This window comes from Polyodon spathula, chromosome 1 (genome assembly GCF_017654505.1).
Source record: "Polyodon spathula isolate WHYD16114869_AA chromosome 1, ASM1765450v1, whole genome shotgun sequence".
Taxonomy (NCBI): Eukaryota; Metazoa; Chordata; class Actinopteri; order Acipenseriformes; family Polyodontidae; genus Polyodon; species Polyodon spathula.
Genome location: NC_054534.1, coordinates 75,165,063 through 75,183,455, shown reverse-complemented (window position 1 = coordinate 75,183,455; position 18,393 = coordinate 75,165,063). Strand labels below are relative to the sequence as shown.

The window sequence follows — 18,393 nt, the reverse complement described above, 5'->3', positions numbered from 1 at the left end:
ATCTGGCTCATTGGCAAATGGCAAATGAAAACGTTTTAGTATAACTTAAAAAATGTTGCAACAAATAGCACTAGTTCCAAAAACATTTAATCAGTGTTTTAGGACCAAGCCTACATGGTCCTCTCAAGCCAACCAAAAAATGCTTGGCCAATGATCAAATTTGGCCCCAATGAAAACAAAAGGAGCACCAGCCTTTGTTATAAAAATGACTGTATTGTATACCAAATGTTTTAAATTGCTCTATTGCAGGTGATGACAGTAATTTTAATAATGTACATGGGCACAGGTTATTGGTCACACTTTGGTATAGCAGTAGTTACTCTATAATCCTTGGAACAAGCTCTTGTTGTGGTGCTTTGAAGGCCGGTCAGCACCTCTCCTGATCGTTGTTCATCTTGTCTATGACCGAGCAGCTGAGCTCTTTACAGAGTTGTTCAACAGAGGAGCACAGGCACTGCAGAATAATACAATACAGAGTTGCAAAGTAACTCCTTTTAATAAGATGACATGCAGCTAATTTATTTCTGTATTATTATTATTATTATTTTTTTATTTCTTGCAGGACACAACCACAATTGAAAAAATGTCTCACTCCTGTGATGAAATGTAAGTACATTTGTATACATGTCATAGACTGCTTATTTCGTTTGGTAGTAAATTTCTATCTATCTATCTATCTGTCTATCTATCTGTCTTATACAAAATCACACTTAGCATTAGATAATGTCACTGTTCTCATTGTTGTCATTCACTATACACATTATGTGTAGGGTTATTTATTGTATAGGGGGCCATCTTGTGCAGTTCGGGTGCAAGAACTCCAAAGCTGAGAGGTTCTAGCTGCTCAAACTGTGTGGAATGACATATATTTATAATAAGAGACAATCTATACATAACACATGTTGACTTACTATAAATAAAAACTTTGACTTGTTCCTTATTTATTTATTTTTGCTTATAATCTGACAATGTTGACTGGACTGATAGTTGCCGTACCTTCAACAGGCATTCACTTCCAAAGTTTACAAATAAATTCAACTTAGTTCAGGCTATGCAGTAATAAAGATGTTACAAGCCAATTGCATCCCCTCTTGCCCTTGTAAATCTATAGATTTAATTAGGAAGCATTAGGGAACAGGGTATTTTTGAGGAGCCTGGACCTTACCCTTAAATATATTTTTGAATATCTTGTGCAAGAAGCTCACATCTGTGTTCCTCTATGTCTATTGTTAATGCCAGTATCCCAATTCAACCTTCAGACCTTTAGCTGAGATATATTGCACACAAAGCAACCTGCCTGTGAAGGGTTTGACGAATGTGTATCTGTTGCACACTCAAGCTGCTCGAACCAGTGCTCCAGCAGATGTCTGCAATTGTTTGAGAAGTTTCTGTGCTGTTAATTGTTTAAATCTGTGTAACTGCACTTGACAGGTCTGCCTCTTGTTTTCAGTACAGTAGATGCAAACACATTCAGCGACTTTTTTTTTTATTGTGTGGCATTTTTTAAGCACTGTGTAAGTCTGTTGCCAAGTCTCAGCAGCACAGACACCATACCAACCCAATCAGTCAGCAGAGCTTTAGTCCGTCTCTCTCTTTCTCTATTGTTGGGGTTGACTGAAGCTCCCCATAGGAGTGTGCTGTCTCGTCTTCTCGTCTCACTGACACTGTCTCTCTGCAGATCGAAACCCAGAAAACCTTGGCAGCAGACCTTTGCTGAGGTTTTTGGCACCCGCTGGAAGATCCTGTGGTTTGTTCCTTTCAGAAAGAGGCAGCCGCTGCGAGTCCCCTACCATTTTACCAATAGCGTGTAGACAGATGGAAGAAGATCGGCCCCCAGAAGGGAAACCTTGGACTGAAAGTAATTTTAAAGGTTTTAAAAGACAACTGTGTCAGCCTAACGTCTTCCAAAATAATAATACAAGACCTGCTTATATTTTAAGTTTTTATGCTGTTTTATTTCTTCTAACTTCCCTATTCACGAGGATGTTTTTTTGGGGGGAAATGGTTAATTTTTCTTCCATTCTTTTCATGATATTTTCTTTTGAATTAGGCCCTTTTATTTCTGTACCCATTAGGGATGCAACGGTTATCATTTTCCCAAACCAAAACCGACATTTGCATAAAATTCCAAGCCGAATGATACCGACAAAAGATAAAACTGAACCGAAAACATAACCAATTTTTTTTTTTTACAACCGAAAAGTGTAGGCAGTCTCAGCACTAAGCCAGTGGCATTTTTGAGAGCTCATTGCGCACTTTGCTGCATGCAGATGGTGCATAGTAATCACTTAATAATGTTGTAACATAAATCAAAAGTTATGACAAGACTTTGATTGCCCTCAGTAGGGATAACTGATAACAGATGTCAAGGGCCATCTTTTTGGTTTCTTGGTGAAAGCTGCTGGTATTAGCAGGCATGCTCAAATACTCTACCCTAAACTAAACCTAAAAAAAAAAAAAAAGGCATACTGAGCAGTGAAAATTCCAAGGTTTTGAGTTGTTGATTCTCACGTCTACATGTCGTGTAGATGTAATAAAACATGTAATAATGATTAAACAGCCAAGTGCAAAAGTATTGAAAGAAAATGTAACATTAGTTGAGGTCCTGAAACACTGTGAAAGTGGAGTAAGCAGTAAACTGGGCAAAGCTGCAAATCAAATAATAAATATCAGTTTTTTGTTTTATCAAGGTAACTTCATTTACTGTGCATGTATTGAAATAAGATTTGTTTCTCCGATTACTTTGTTGCTGCATTCTATCGGCACTTTGAATGAATTCAAGTAAGTGTTTTACCCGTAGAGTCATATGTATCATACTAATGGGCTATAATAAACCAGAGTACTAAATGAGAACTTTGCCTATGCTTTTTGGGCGGCTGGCGGCAGTCCTGAGGTCTAGCTTTAGTTTTCTGCTGACGTAAATCTGGGTGACATTAGAAGTGTTTCCTCATCAGAAACTATTTTAAAATACATACATCTCAGTCACTTTGAAGCCAACATGTTGATTTTAAATTTGAAAAAATGACTCCGCTGCAGTTCTGCACATACGTGAGTCACATGCGATTTGCCACTTAAAACCAACCGTGGCGACATTGGGGGTACCAGGAAAATAATAAATAAAAAAAACATTCTCTCATACAGTATTTTATTCATTGTGTCTAGTTGATATAGTACATTGACTCATGGGTCCATGCAATAGCACTGTACTGAGTTTATTTAACACAGTTTAGAAAAACAGCATGTGTGTAGTAATGTATGCCCTGTTCCTTTGGCTCTACAAGTGCAGTTTGGTTTTAAATTTCCATTTCTGTTTTACTGAAAAAACCATTGGACGTCAAACAGCTGAAAGAGTTGATAAAAAAAACAACAAACCGTAACTGAATTGCATCCCTAGTACAACAGCAATAACAATTGGTTGATTTCTTATCCTGTGGGAACAAATGCAGCAATATGCCTTCAGCATACACTTGTGTTTCTGTAAGGTAAACAACAGAATATTGTGCTATAAAAGAGCTGCGTTTAAACGTGTATGTTTCAACCAAGTGTACAACTAAATGACAAGCTGTTAATTAAACGTGTAAACTATCAGACACCTAATTCAGTTATTAGGTATTACTTATATTTGAATTGCTTTATTTAGTCGACAGATTTTGCAATTAGTGTGTACTTTTAAGTTTACTGCAGGTTGTATGCACGTTTACAAAAGGAATGTTAATGTCACAGGCGTGATGCATATGTCGCCTCGTGAGTGTTATTGCGTAATGTCCTTTTTTTAACCACTGTCCTGGTGATGGACTAATCCATATTCAATAGGTCTCTGGCCTGGCTCTCTGAGGTGGCCATGGTCCGGACGCGTTGCCATTTAATCCTATATTCCTGCATTTTCCCTTTTTATATTGGTTTTGTTAATAGGAGCTTAGGACTGAATCTATGTTTGTGTGGGTGCTGTAAGTTTCCTGGGCAACCCTTATTTGTTCTATCTTTGGCACAGCGGTCCCCAGCAGCACCATGTGACACTGTGTTACAGCCGGGCAAGCTACTCTATTTGGACAGCCTTTTTGTCTACATTTACACAATTGAGATTGACAGTTCTCTAGTTTAGCCGTGACCTTTGGCAAGCTTCTAGGAGACAACAGTCCCAGCCAAATATAGCACGTACCATGCTGATTTTTCTTGTGTTGCCAAGTCTATTTCAAAATGGTTTATACTGTACCTATTAAAGAACACATATTTAAAATATAAATCCTTACACATACAAGTTTTTTTTTTTTTAAACTGGTCCTGGTTTAAAAAAATAAATAAAAATAAATAATAATAAAAAGATTAAGTTTTAACTGCCACTTATGTCAGATTTCCTTTCAATTTATCAGACGTGTAGAAAATAACAGTTGACTGACTTGGGAATCAAGGTTGTTCGTGGTATATGGGACTGCCGATTTCTACGCCAACATTACTGTAAATTTGCTACAATTATTTGCCAATTCCTTGAAAAGGAAGCAATGGAATCACCAATAATGTATGTAATAAAATTTGAATCAACGGAAGTCAGACAGAAATATTCTCGTAGAAAGGGACAACAATTAACCCTTTCAACACTGAAGGCGTAATCTTATGAATATCCCTATTTTTTAAGATGTTTCAGTAAAATTCCTTAGTGCTGATAGAGTATTGACAAGAAGACATTGCTGAAATAGGAAGTAAAGTGGAAAACAGGAAGTTGTTCAGAAGAGGCTAGCTTCTTCAGCTCAATGTTTGTTTTAATTCACAAAGTGCAGCTCTTAAAATAATGTTTACTTTTTATGTTGTGTTTTGTTCACTGGGACACTGTGATGTAGGTAATGACTAAAACACACTCCTCAGTTGCTTATTACCACTAAAGCAGTTCTTCAGTACATTTTTTTTCAGAGTAAAAAAAATAAATAAAACACTAAAGGACCTTTTTAATGTTGTGTGTGTTTTTCATCAACCTTTTGTTGTAATATATACATGAAATTATGTTCTTTGTTCTATGGTAGTGCCCCATTGCAACCTGAACCAAATTGAATTGGGGGGTGTTGGGGACTGAAGTTTGCTCACTTTATGGGATGGGATGGTTTTAATTCAGTTTTTTTTGTTTATGTGTATGTTTTTGTGGTAAGGTGGAAATATAATTAAAATCTATACTTAAGTGCCTCTATTATACAGTTCTATATGATTGACCAGCAGGCAAAACCATTTAAACCAACGATGCTTAAAGATCATGGGTTGTTGTCACCTTGGAGCTAGCTGCAACTTAATGTGCAATTTAGAGCTAAAGTACAGAAGAAAAGCATTCGCTAAATGAATCATACGGCCTGAGGTTAAATTATGATAATATTATTTCTTCTGCATCTATATATGGAAAACAAACTGTTTAAGATTTTGTACTCTCCCTGCATCATGGTCAGATGCTTAGCTGTGTAGATTGAACCTAAAAATCTGCGTTTCTGTTCATGTACACATTTCAAAAGTATAACTGTGCTTTGCATTTCAAGTTACATGTTAATATTCTGTTTTGTTCAGTTAAATTACGTTGAAATGCAAAAAATGCCATTCGCTTTTTTTTTTTTTTTTGAATGAGTTGCCAATTGAGATTTACTCAACGTAAATTACCAGTCATTGAAAATCAGGCCCAAAGTGTATAAAGCAATTGAAGTAGAATAAAAGGATAGGCGCTATACATTTCATGACATTTTATTATCAATTGTTTGTCAGTAATTAGTTGTAAAATCACTCTTTTTTTTTTTTTTCAGCATCTTGGGTGAATTTTCATTTAGTTTTAGAAACCGGTCCCATCAGCAAAACATGAAATGTTAACTTCTACAAGGCTTAGACTTTTCACATGGCTATGTTTGTGAACGTTGTTGAGTATTTATTATCTTTATATCATTTCTACAGTGTTTCGGTAGAAAAGTGTTTGTTTGATCTTCCAATCTTGAGGAATTGCACACTGATTAAAATAAATAAATAAATAAAACCTTAATGTGATGTTATGCTCTTCCAATATTATTATTATTATTATTATTATTATTTTTTACAAATCTGAATGCCAAATGCTGCACAAATACTGTAACCTATACTACAAAACCAGTATATAAACTGTACCGCATTTGTAAGTATAATTGGGAGAACAAGGCATGAAATAGTAGTACTTTTACAATATAACTAAAACAATAACTACTACATTGCCACCAGGTATTTCATTAAAACAACCCTGATGTTTTTTGTTTTTTAATTGATCGTTTTAATTTTTTATTTCTGTTATATGGTGATATATTAAAACTGAATAAAGAATGAGCCAATTGACAAATAATAATTTTTTAAAACGTATTGGAGTCCTATTAAGAGTAAAGGCTTAAATAATTTTAGCAGTATAAAACTAGCAAGAAGTAACTCAATATAATTGGTTACTTTTTAACTTTACTGTTCCTTCTTGCAACAAAGTTATTTCCAGCTTCAGTACTCCTAGTTTATACTGTTCATTTATTTTATTTAAAAATTGTCTTTGCACTTGCTTCATAATACTGTAAACCCTTTGAATCCTCTTTTTAATACAAATGCAACCAGTATTGCTTAAAGCATATCACTTTTTTAGTAATATTTCCAACATTATAAAAACAGGTTACTGGTTCTTTGTCTTCTTTTTTTTTTTTTTTTTTTTAAACAGTTGTTGCTTGAGCACACAGATATATTTGCAAGCGGGTTTACAGAAGGCATTGCATATTAAACATGGCTGTCTATAATGAAAAATATTAAAACAGCTGCACAGGTTTTGTTTTCTGAATCTGAGACCATAAGCTCGTTCTGATGAGCTGTCTGTCCATCTGTCATCTTCTGAACACGTCAGCTTATCGTTATTGTTCATTTAAAATAGCAATGCTAATGAATATAAAATATACTTTGCATAGGTATACAGCATACTATATGCACAATAGTAAATCAAACATGTTAATATCCATATGTAACATTATATGGTTGTGTTCACTGCTATTGTATGTTGGTTTTTAATTTGCTTACACATTCCATTTTTGTGAAATTACTTTATACCGTTTGAATTAAATCATACTTTATTTAAATTTGGATTACAGCAATTCTGTAATTTTATTACAGGTGTTTTTTTTTTTTTTTTTTTTTTTTTAAATAAATGGTTTTTTTGCACAACATGACTGAGTCGACCTTGTTTTGAAATGAGAAGTTCTAAACAAAGGACACATTGTGTTATTTGCTGTAATGTCCCTGTATCAACTCATGACAAAAGAAGACAAAAAGGTAATTAACTGTCATCTTCCTCAAACCAATTAACAAATTAAGAACACGTTGCCACAAAAATCAGTTGGTACAAGTGACAGTCTCTTCCTTGATAAAAACGAATGTAATTAGTATGTCACTAATAACAATTATATAATTAAAGTACAATTACAAGACACTTCTGTTTGAATTGCACACATGATGGTGCACCCAATACTGACACTGACAGAGTCATATTTTCATCTGTTTCTTATTTGTTTTAGCAGTCTATCTGAACTTTAAGGTATTTTCATGAGTTCTAAATTATTCCATATGCGTACTTTGTAGTTGCATCATTTTGTTATTGTTTTTTAAAGAGAGTCTGAGTTTTTAGTAAATCACAAAAATGAAAATGATTGGAAAACGTTGTTGTATTTGTGGAAGGAGAATCCACCCACTAATCAATACATCATATCCCAGCGCCATAAAATAACAAAAAAAAAACAAAAAAAAAAACTGTGTGGCTTACATTCATGTTGCTTGTTTTTTTTGTTTGGCCTCTCAGTCACGTGCGGCAAGGCCAAACAGGGAGACGGCTGTCATTAGAGCCAGGAGGAAGGGCTACTGTCCTCCATGGATTCCCCAAGTTTCCTTCTCCCAGTTAGTAGAGTTTTTTTTTTTTTTTTTCCTTTACCTGAGTGCCGAGCAGTTAGTGTTTAGTTTCTACAGGATGTGTGGCAGGCCGGAGAGGCTGGGTTCTCCCTCAGTGCATTTCATGCATGTGTCCCGTGTTTTCTTTTCATTCATCCTTTTCCTATTTTTTGGGGTAGGTGGCATTGTGCCACTGCAGTTGTGGTGTTAACCATCCATCATTTCAATTTTTCCAGTCATGGTTCGACGGCTTTGTCTTTTGGGGGAAGGTGGCCCTACGAGCCACTTCTTATCCGTGGCACTAGACTCCATGATGTCATCGTGTTTTCTCTAGTTGGCCAACATTGCAGATAGCTGTCACAAGGTCTCTGGCCAAATTCATTATCATTGTTAATTCGTCTGTTCAATTGCAATTTAAATCATCCACACTGCAGATTCTCCGTAATGAAATTATTGTTTCCTTCCAAGCACAACCTTACAAGACAGAACCCTTACAACTCTAGGTGCCTTATGTGCAGAGTAAATACCATCCAAACAATATGTAATCTTTCCAGTCTTTTGGCATATTTTGTTGTAATATTTCCAAGGGCTTGAGGAATTCATAACCCCCATTCCCTCTGCACTAGACCATATTAGTCATGTTTAGGCATGTGTAAAGTTCAAATGATTATGCACTGTGTTTTGCATGAAATTACCTTTCACTTTGTTCTCTAAATGAAACCCCCACAGAACAAAGCTGAATATCTAATTATAGGATCTGTCTCATCTGCTTGTTCTGCTGTATTTGCTTTCCTTTCATTTGCTTGTCGTGCCTGGCTTACCTCTATCATCACGTCACTGTAGTGGATCAGTGTGCCGGCCTCTTTACCTTTGGGCCCTATTGCACTTTAGGATCAACCCAAATCTTCTGGCACTCAGTTTTTACTACAGCATGTTTTTTAAAATGTTACTGATGCCACAGAAAAAGTAATCATGGCACAGTCCCTGCTTTGTCTGAATAAAATACCATGTTAAGCATGTACAGCATGGAGCTCACCACACCAAATCACACAGGTGTTTCTGGAATCTAGCCAGACATATTGAGTGGTGGTTAGCTTGAATGCCATCGGTTCAGGAGGTTGTTCCTCCAGCCCTATAGGGATGATTTGGCTTAGAAGCAAGTGTGAAATGAATGCTGACTGTCTGTCAATGGGGTATATAAGAGGGGGAATCTGTGTTGTCGTGTGACTAGGATGGCTGGTGGGTGACGTCAGACCAGGAAGAGACACACACAGTACTGTGGTAGGAAGCTCTGATACGCACATTTATTAATTAAATAAAAAGGTTGAACAAAATACTTTTCAAAAGAAATGACACATTGGCCAAAACAGACAGATAACACAAAACAAAGCGAACACTAAATAAAACAAGTATCATGCCGTTGTAAAGCCAGCATTACTAATATCGAATACAAGTCATGCAGGCTGTACAGTAAGAAGCAATGCATAAATAATCATTACAATGAGCCCTGTATAAACCGGTCATCAAAGAGCTTGTTCTGGTTGGTAAATGCAGGTAAGTGCTTGGTTTAGGTGACCCTTAATGCATGTTTCAAGTAAGTAAAAAATGCTATACTACCATACAGTAGTGTCAAGGACACTCGATTACTATTCTTGTAGTAAGACAGTTCCTTTAAGTACATTATATTACACTGTAATGTAATGGCCACTACAATAGACTGTTATAGTATTTTTATATATTAGGTTTACTCATATCTGTAACCATGTGTGTTCTGGAATATAAAGAACATGTTCATCCGTGCTCTCATATAAGAGTATCATTCTGACTGTCATAAGGACTGCTCATGTGGTTGTATAGTAATCTAATACATTCATTCATGCTTTTGTGGTATCCCACAGATGCAAGTAAAAAATGCATACAAACACTGCTGTAGGCTGTTCAATTATCCTTATATAAAGCAATTATATTAGCGTGCAGGGGCGAATGGAGGAAACATCAGAGCCTGGGGACATCCAGCTGAGTAAACAGGACAGAGGCAAGGGAAAGAGTGGAGTATTTAAACGTAGAAACAATTGTATTCTTTCAATCTAGTATTAAGGACAGACAGCTGTTTTTAAAACCATTAGGCTTGCTTTGGACAACTGAACTTTCGGTTTGTATTGGCCCTGCTTAAAATGTATTACGTTTATGTTGACAAGTTCAATGTGAATTTAGTGTTTAGTGCTTTTCCACTTATCAGAAAAATAAGACATTTACTCAAAAGTATAACAATAAATACAAATATAATCAGAAATTGTTTGACAAGTGTACTGATTACATAAAAGAGCTTCAATCAACATGTTTACAGAGGCAGGATTTTCTGCAGAGTGACTTTTATTAAAAATCCTGTTTTCCTCTTCTCCCTGAGGAATTAGTCTGCAGTAATAAATCCAAATATTCATGCTAAAGCACACATTAGTAGCAAATCCAAATTGTTTATTTAAATGCTTTGTGGTTTGCTCAGTTCTTTAGATGTTTTAATATGCAATATAATTTTTAAAATATTTTTTAAAGGAGATGCAGTAAAGGCAGCTGTAAGTGTTTGTAAACTGTGTGTAGTGTGTTATTGCATAAGAGGTGTCATTTCATGCATTGTTGAGCAGCTCTTGCTGCTCAAGCTATGTAAAATGATGCACAAAACAACAAACTGGTTCAGCATTTTTTTTTAATCTATATCAATACATTACTGAAATTAAATCCAATAAAAAAAGTCAAAGCTTGGTAAGCTATGTTTAGAATATCTACATTAATACATTTAAATTGAAACATTGCATATTGCATCTTCATCTAAATTCTGTATTTTCAGAATAAAATGCTGTTGATCATTGGTGGTGGCTGTGTGTGTGTATAATGCTCTTTCACATACAGAAGTAGAGTACAGCAATAGGTCAAGCATGCCTAAGAGAGGTAGTCAAGTGGCTCACCTGATAAGAGCCCAGGGGCAATCCGTCAGCGGAGAGCATGTTCATGTCCCAGCTATGCCAAGTTGACAGTCTTTGCTGGGGATTCCATAGGGAGTGTCTGATTGACTGACACTCCCACAGGTTAGGGAAGCAAAATTTACAGGTGCTGTTGTAGTGAATCACACTGATTGTCATTGCATATGTCCTAAACAGAACTGTCTGTATCCAGGTAGTACCCAGGGTGTCGACCTCATATTTTGTGGGACCTGTACAAATAGTACATGTTTCTCAACATCTATTGACCAGGGACTGGTGATGAATCCTTCATGCATTTCTACCTATCACCGCCAAGGTATTGGAAGACTGACCCATCTATGGGCAAAGTGGGTGATGCTCATCATGGTCCTTTTCATTGCCTCCTGCATCTTTAAGCTTCAATACTTGTGTCCATATGGGGCAGTCCAGCAGAATGGGATCAGATTGCTAGGCTTCAGAATGACTTTTCCAGCATCATCTATCTATTCAATGTATCCGGAAAATATCCAATTTTCAAGGTGATCAAATAATTTTAAGATTGTCTCATTAATCGCATTACACATGATCTCTGTTTTTGTACATCCTGTATGCTACTTCTACAGTGCTAGTGTGAAGGTAATCCCTAACTCTTGCTTGTAAAAGCTAAAGTGGTCATGTTGGCATGTAATCAGCTTTAAGAGAGGTTTGCTTGTATGGTAGTCTGAAACAGCTTGTTTGGAAAACATGGTTACTAATTCATATGACATATGGTATGCCTGGCCCCAAATAGAAAATAGGTCTCTTCAGAGGTTTCCCGATGAAACAGCAGTAAATAGGGTCCATGCGGGGAAAGCAGGCAGCTTGACCTGCTTCTGAAAATGTTCAAGAAGCCCAGCTCACCGAGGGTTAAAGCCTCTCGCATCAGTTAATCTAAATCCTTTTCAATGATGGACATTTTGATAAGTGTATGTGCTTTATATCTAAAACCATCCCTTTGTTCGATGAGTATAAAAGAAAGACTTCAGGGAGGATAAACTTAGCTTAGATGAGAGGAAATGCAAGCCTTTTATCTTGAGCAGGCAGGGTTTTTAGACAATGTCCCCCCAGTCCGACCAACAAAGGAACCCTTATATACTTTACTTTGCTGGCAAGCTTGATACTGTGGCTCCGGTAATAGTGGCCGGGAGACGTCTTTGTGTGAGCATGGAAAGAAAGAACAATTCATGGGAGCAGGGCGCAGGAGGCTGGCTCACTCTGCAACCTGCTGTTGACCCTCTAGACAGGTAGGGGCTGGTCAGCCACTGTAGCTGGGACATTACTTGAGCCAAACTTCAACTACATTCAGTTCTATTCTTCCAAAAGCATTTTGTTAACTGTTCTCGTTGTATAATAATGTTGCATTTTGTAATGTCTTTCACAATTTGTAATAAGCAACTGACTCTGTTTGTAATACTGGTAGGTACCTATAGTGTTTTGTAATAAGACCTGGCAAATTTTGTAATACTTAAAGCAATTTATTGATGAGCATGTTGTAATTGTGTAATAACTTTTTTTTTTTTTTTTTACTAAATCTTATAGCTCCTTATTACCAACTGAGCCAATAAGTGAAAATAAAACAGGGACCAATTACAAATTGTAATGCCCAATTTTTAAATAACAGCTTAATATTATCCCAAGATTATAAATTCAGCAATCATCCAGGCTTTATTAAGAAAATAATACATATTAATGAGCACTGAATAATGCATGAAGAACATCTGCATTTCCTTTAAACATGTTAACCACCCAGCACAATAAGTATAACTATTTCTCTCAATAAACTTGTTTTATCTTCACTAAGCTTGCCGTATGTACCAGTACAGCAACTTTTACTACAACATTAACAATATTTTCAGTCTTAAATTCTCACCATTACCAGAGTCACTTACTTCTTTCAATAAAATGGCCCCCAAATATGTCTGAACAGACTTTTTACATCCTCCCACCTAATCATTGATTAACTGAATTCCCCACCTTTCCTACTGAAAGTAAGGAATTTCTGGAATTTACAATTACCTAGTTCCCCAATTAACCAATTATCAATTAGCCTGAACACATTTCTTTTTAACATGTGACTTGCCAACTTTTATCAGTTTCCTGCAGTCCTTTCTCAGGTTCTTCACTGCAGGCAGGCTTTGTTCCTGGTCCACTTTTTTTGCCCTGCAATTACCACTGCCTGCCCCACTTTTACAGTAGGGCTGTATTTTTTTTCACAGTAAAAGATGGCTTATTTCACGGTCTAAAAATAGGTATTTCAAGATGCTTCATGATTAAATTTAATATGTATTAAAGTAGAAAATAATAGCATTGGCACATTCAAAATTTATAATATTCTCTAGAATTACTATACAACAGATGTTCCTAAACAGTTGTGGGGTCCAAATGGACCCCAGGTTACCTTATGAGGGTTAATTATGTGTTTCAAAGTTAATCAACAATGGTAGTTGTGCATGAATGAGCACCTTATTAACTGTGTTGGTACTTACTTACATGTTATTGATATTCTGGTGCAAATATATTTAGCCATACCTATATATTTATTTTTTTCTGAAACTGAAAATTTTGTTTTAATGCAGCTTCGGTTATGGTAGTGTAAGGTGTTGTTCTAAAGTGACAGGTCACAACCTTGTCATTTTATACCTTTTCTATCATTCTTACAAATGAAAAATACCTTAAACTATCAAATACAAGTCAAAACTCTGACCCTTCAGAGTAAGAAACACAAAGTATTAATGTGACATAACACTTACCAGTCATAACAGAATTTTTAGCACATTAATAAATACACTTTTTATATTGCAATCATAGGCCTATTCTTAATTTATAAACCTAACTCCCTGTATCTTTAGTCTCGTTCTTCAGAAAACTTGTGTTTTTGTGTTTTGTTTTGTTTCTTCTCTAATATTATTTATTATTGCGTTATCTTGAGCTAATTATGAAACCTTCCGAAATAACCGCCACTTTGTAAGACTACCTGTACTTACCTCTCCGTCAGTCCTTCAGCCGAAATATGCAGAAATACAAAAATGGACATCATTGACCATACTGTCACTTAAGGTTATTTACAGTTCATTTAATAGCCTGTTTTTTAATTAAGCAGAATAAAATGGTTTGGTATCAGGAATACTCCACATATCTTCCACTTCACAGGGCACTGAAATCAAGAACAATAAGTGAATGACAAGTTTAGATAGAAATTGTATTCTGTATACCAGTTCTCATTATACCGATACCTAAGTGAAACAATGCATTAAAATGGCAATTGCTTTTTTATGTTGATTGCAGGTGTCCTTTTTAAAGCTGTGCTTTATAATCTGTTCCTTGTTGTGTGTGATATTATTAGGATGTAATCGTTATCATGTCTAACAATACTCACTATAAAACAAATTCCCAGTCTACCTATCAAAATGTATTGGAGAGCCAGCTGGACAAAAAAACCATTTCAATCAGTTTAGAAGGTTTTACTGTTTAAGTAGTGTTCTGCATTTCCAGTTTTTATCTTTACATATATTAAATATATGATATGAAATATCAGTAAAAATCGGGTAGAAAAAATCTCAGTATACACACTTTACAGGTGGAATATGATGTGCAGCAGTTCCAAGTTTAATGTCTGTGCTGGCATATATGTTGAAACAGAATCTGTGCAAGTTGAAGCCACATCCCAATCTTCACTTTCTCATTTTCAGCCCGCATGGCGTCCGGTGTCTCGGTGCGCGCGGTTCTTGTATGCGCGGTGCTGCGGTGTGCATAGTGCCTCAGTGCCTCAGTGCCTCAGTGCATTCAGTGCATTCAGTGCATTCAGTGCCTCAGTGCATTCGGTGCACACGGCACTTGGTGCACAGAGTGCTCAGTGCACAAGGCATTTAACGAGTACGGTGATTTGGTACCTCGGTACACGCGGTGCTTAGGCGCGCCCGTGCTTACACTCAGTGCAAGATGGTGTGCACTGCCCAGGGTTATACCCCAGCTAGCATGTCTTGGTTCCATGCTTGCACATCCTGCAGGGCGAATATGCCCCTGGAGGATAGCTATATATTGTGTGCATGGTGCTTGGGTGTCCAGCATGCCACTTAAGCCCTAGGGGACAAGACATTCTGTGACATCTGTGCAGCTTTCCAGCCCTGGATGCTTTGCAAAAGGCTTGACAAGGTTATGGGAACGGAATGTTCCCCCCCTGTGACCGAGCCATCTGAGGCCCTAGGAGCCCCAGTTCCCCCCTCCTCCAACTGTCCCAGAGCCCCTTGCACACAGGCTCAGCCGCCACGCTCTTGTAGCCGCTCCTCATCTCCACAGACGGAGAAGCAGGTCAAGAGCTTGAGACAGATGAGGGATATCATGAACCTGAATGCACCGATGGCCCAGGTACTAGAGCTGTTGGCGCGGGTCCGACTGTGGTTCCTCCAGTGCCTGTCCCAGTACCATCCCCTGTCACTCTGTGGCAAAGAGGTGAGTGCAGTGCAGGTACAAATCACACAGACAATAATGAACAGGTGCAAGGGTGTTTATTGAAATGGTTTACAATGTCCAGAGCATTATGGCAAATCCCTGTAAATAATAAATCATGGAAGCGATACAGCGGCGTGTATCACTTCAGTTTGTATAATCCCACGGGTTTGACCCTCAACCAAAAGTCCAGTTTTATCATCCTCACAAAACAAAGACACAGACACTGCTCCTACAGTGCGTGAATTAAATGCTTGTGGTGAAAAGACAGTTCCTACTGCAAAGTGAAATGCTGATGTCCGGATTTAATGCTGGCCTGCTGCTGCAGCTCCAGATCATGCTAGTAATCTTGAAAACAGACAACACAAACAAACAATGTTTACAAGACAGACTAACAGAACACTCACAGTTTCTTTTAAATTTTGACTCCTTTTAGGTTGTTTTTCTAACCATTTACAAAGGAACAGATTACTTTGCTACACCCCTATTTTATACCCTCCCTCATGACCCCTTGGTTAACAAGCACATTCGCTTCTCCTATCCGTGGATGCCACGCCGTTTCCCGTTCAGGTCATTGAGTTTGGGTACCGTAGCTCAGTCCCTTTTCTAGCCGGCCGACTTCCGCCTACCCATGGGAATAAAGAGTCATGCCTTTTAATCCAGGGTATTCTGCTCCCTTTGTCTAGTACCCTGTCAGGTGGGGAGGGAGATCTAACACTAATCGTCATTCGATCTCTGCACTCCCCCAAGTGAGTTTAGAGTGAGCTGGAATCGTTGGCACGGACAGCAGGGGAGAAGGACGTGCTTTCTTTAGCGGCCTCCTGGAATGAGGACTCCAGCTGTGGGTCTGGCTCCTGAACGGGACCGTCTGTCCGCCTTAGGGCTCTCAGATGCGGTCGTTAGTACACTGCATAACACTAGGGCTTCCTCCAAGAGCATTTATGCTTACAAATGGAGGTATTTTCAGACATGGTGCATGGCCAGAGGTCATGACCCCATCTACTGCCCCATAGAATTATTTTACAGTTTCTGCTAGAGGTGGGCAGGTCCCCCTCTATGCTGAAAGTGTACTTGGCAGCTATATCTGCATGCCATGTCCTTATAGACTCAGTTTCCCCGGGAGCCCATATTCTGGCAACCCATTTTCTAAAAAGTGTTTGGCGACTCTATCCACCTAGAATGGACTGCGTCAATCTGACCAGCCCTTCGTTTACTATGGTGAAAGGAACCTGGGGCAAGCCCTCTTGAAGCATCAACTGGCCCACTGGATTTTGGACCCAGCCGAACATTCTATCAGAGGGGTGCCTACGTCATGCAGGCTTTTTCGAGGAGCATCATTGACGGACATTTGTATTGCGGCTAGCTGGGCTACTCCGCATACATTCACCAAGTTCTACCGAATCAATGTGGTAGATTGCTCTAAGCTTTCAGTAGACACAAGGGTCCTTGAGGTTATATGCGCACACCACCAACACTAGTTGGCGGTAGCGAGGCGTCCCTCGCATGCTGTCCGCTCACTCTCCCTCTTGGCGGCTCCAGTATACTTTCCCAAAAGTACTGGTTGGTTGTCGTCTTTGAATTGAAAGGGAACATTAGGTTACTTACCGCAACCCTGGTTCCCTGAAAGAGATGATGATCACCAAACCTTGCGAGGTTGCATCACTCGCATTCACAGGTTCGATGCAAAAGAGGAAGTGAGCTCCTTGGAGCGACTACTTATTTCCTTGGCAGGCGGGACCGAGGACGTCACTCCACGGAGGGGCCTATCGGCAGCTCTTACATAAAATGTTCAGCTAATGTCTACCTAAGGCAGGCATATCCCAAAAGTATTGGTTGGTTGTCATCTTCTCTTCCAGGGAACCAGAATTATGGTAAGTAACCTAACATTTCTGATCAAGCTTGCCCAGTAATCAGACTTTGATTGGCCAACATAATCATTAAATCAGGTGATAATGTGTTTGTGAAGTGACAGAGAACAACGTTTCAATGCTATTTGATCCTCTGACATTTAAACGTCTGCTCTATCCTAAGGTACAGTGTAGGGCTGCTTATTACAATGTCGGAGTCAAAATAAAACAGCATTTTAATCAAAAATAGTGTGCATTCCTTATAAAATAGTACCAAGAAAATATTGAATAATAGACCAAAATCAATAAAGTTCAGAATAAACCGGAAACACAGAACACTAAGTTATGCTCTGAACTTGCTCAGAATGTTTAATATTTTTTTTTTTTTTTTTGTATTCTAGTTTGAAGCCTGTGTGATTTATATAGCAGTGGGTGAAAATAGCCACTGAGGTGTGGGACTCATAAGAAAGCAACAACACCGGATACGAGATAAAGCTTGATCAGCAACATCTGGATGAAGCGAACCAAGTTGTGCTGTGAAGGAGCACCTGCATCAGTAAGACCACACATTAAGCCTATCCACAGTTAAAGAATCTCAGAGGGTTTATTAAGTTTGGGGAAGGGCTTACCCACTGCTCAAACTAAAATAAAATAAACCAAACAGACAAGCAAATGGTTACCAATGCACAGACCTTGACCTTAGACCCTGAATGTGCTTGTTTATCTTATTGTTATTATAAGTACTGTAACTGTTATTAAAGCATATTCTTTATTAAGATTTGTGTTGTTTAATCCAATATATTCCTTTACTGTTCTGCAGGTGTTCACCTCAGGAATTGTCTGCTTAACAATAGATGTGATTGGTTGTCTGATCAGGACACAGTTAACATGACTATAGTATATATTTGGCATTACCACTACGTGATTGACTGCAGAAATAATTTTTGCTTTTACTAAGCTTTTTAAATATCAGCTGCAAGATTTTAATCTATCAGCGGGATAATGACAACACGATGTAGACTGATTCAACAGCGATTACACTATGTAACACAATTTTTGTTCCTGGGTAGTAAGTGTTATTTCCTAATTGCTTATGCCTCAAAAGTATAGAAAATGGCTATTATTCCCCACAAACTTTGCTTTTGTGACCAAGACAGTGATATTTTGAAATGTACCTATTTCCAATGAGAAAACGGTCTTTTCGTTCA

At 37.8% G+C, this 18,393-nt stretch overlaps 1 protein-coding gene across 10 annotated transcripts in view; it reads left to right on the top strand.

Annotated features, from left to right (window-relative positions):
* Positions 1-17,889, top strand: part of LOC121322297 (palmitoyltransferase ZDHHC21-like) — a 39,048-nt gene extending 21,159 nt beyond the window's left edge. For 9 of the 10 annotated variants that reach the window (XM_041262099.1, XM_041262091.1, XM_041262128.1 and 6 more), the window contains 2 exons: positions 563-606; positions 1,679-4,936. In XM_041262099.1, coding sequence (XP_041118033.1) covers positions 563-606; positions 1,679-1,811 — 177 coding nt within the window. In that variant the 3' untranslated portion in view covers positions 1,812-4,936. Of the gene's footprint in view, positions 1-562; positions 607-1,678; positions 4,937-17,586 lie in introns of those variants that run through there. The other variant, XM_041262117.1, reaches the window with a different exon arrangement.
* The last annotated feature ends 504 nt before the right edge of the window (positions 17,890-18,393 follow it).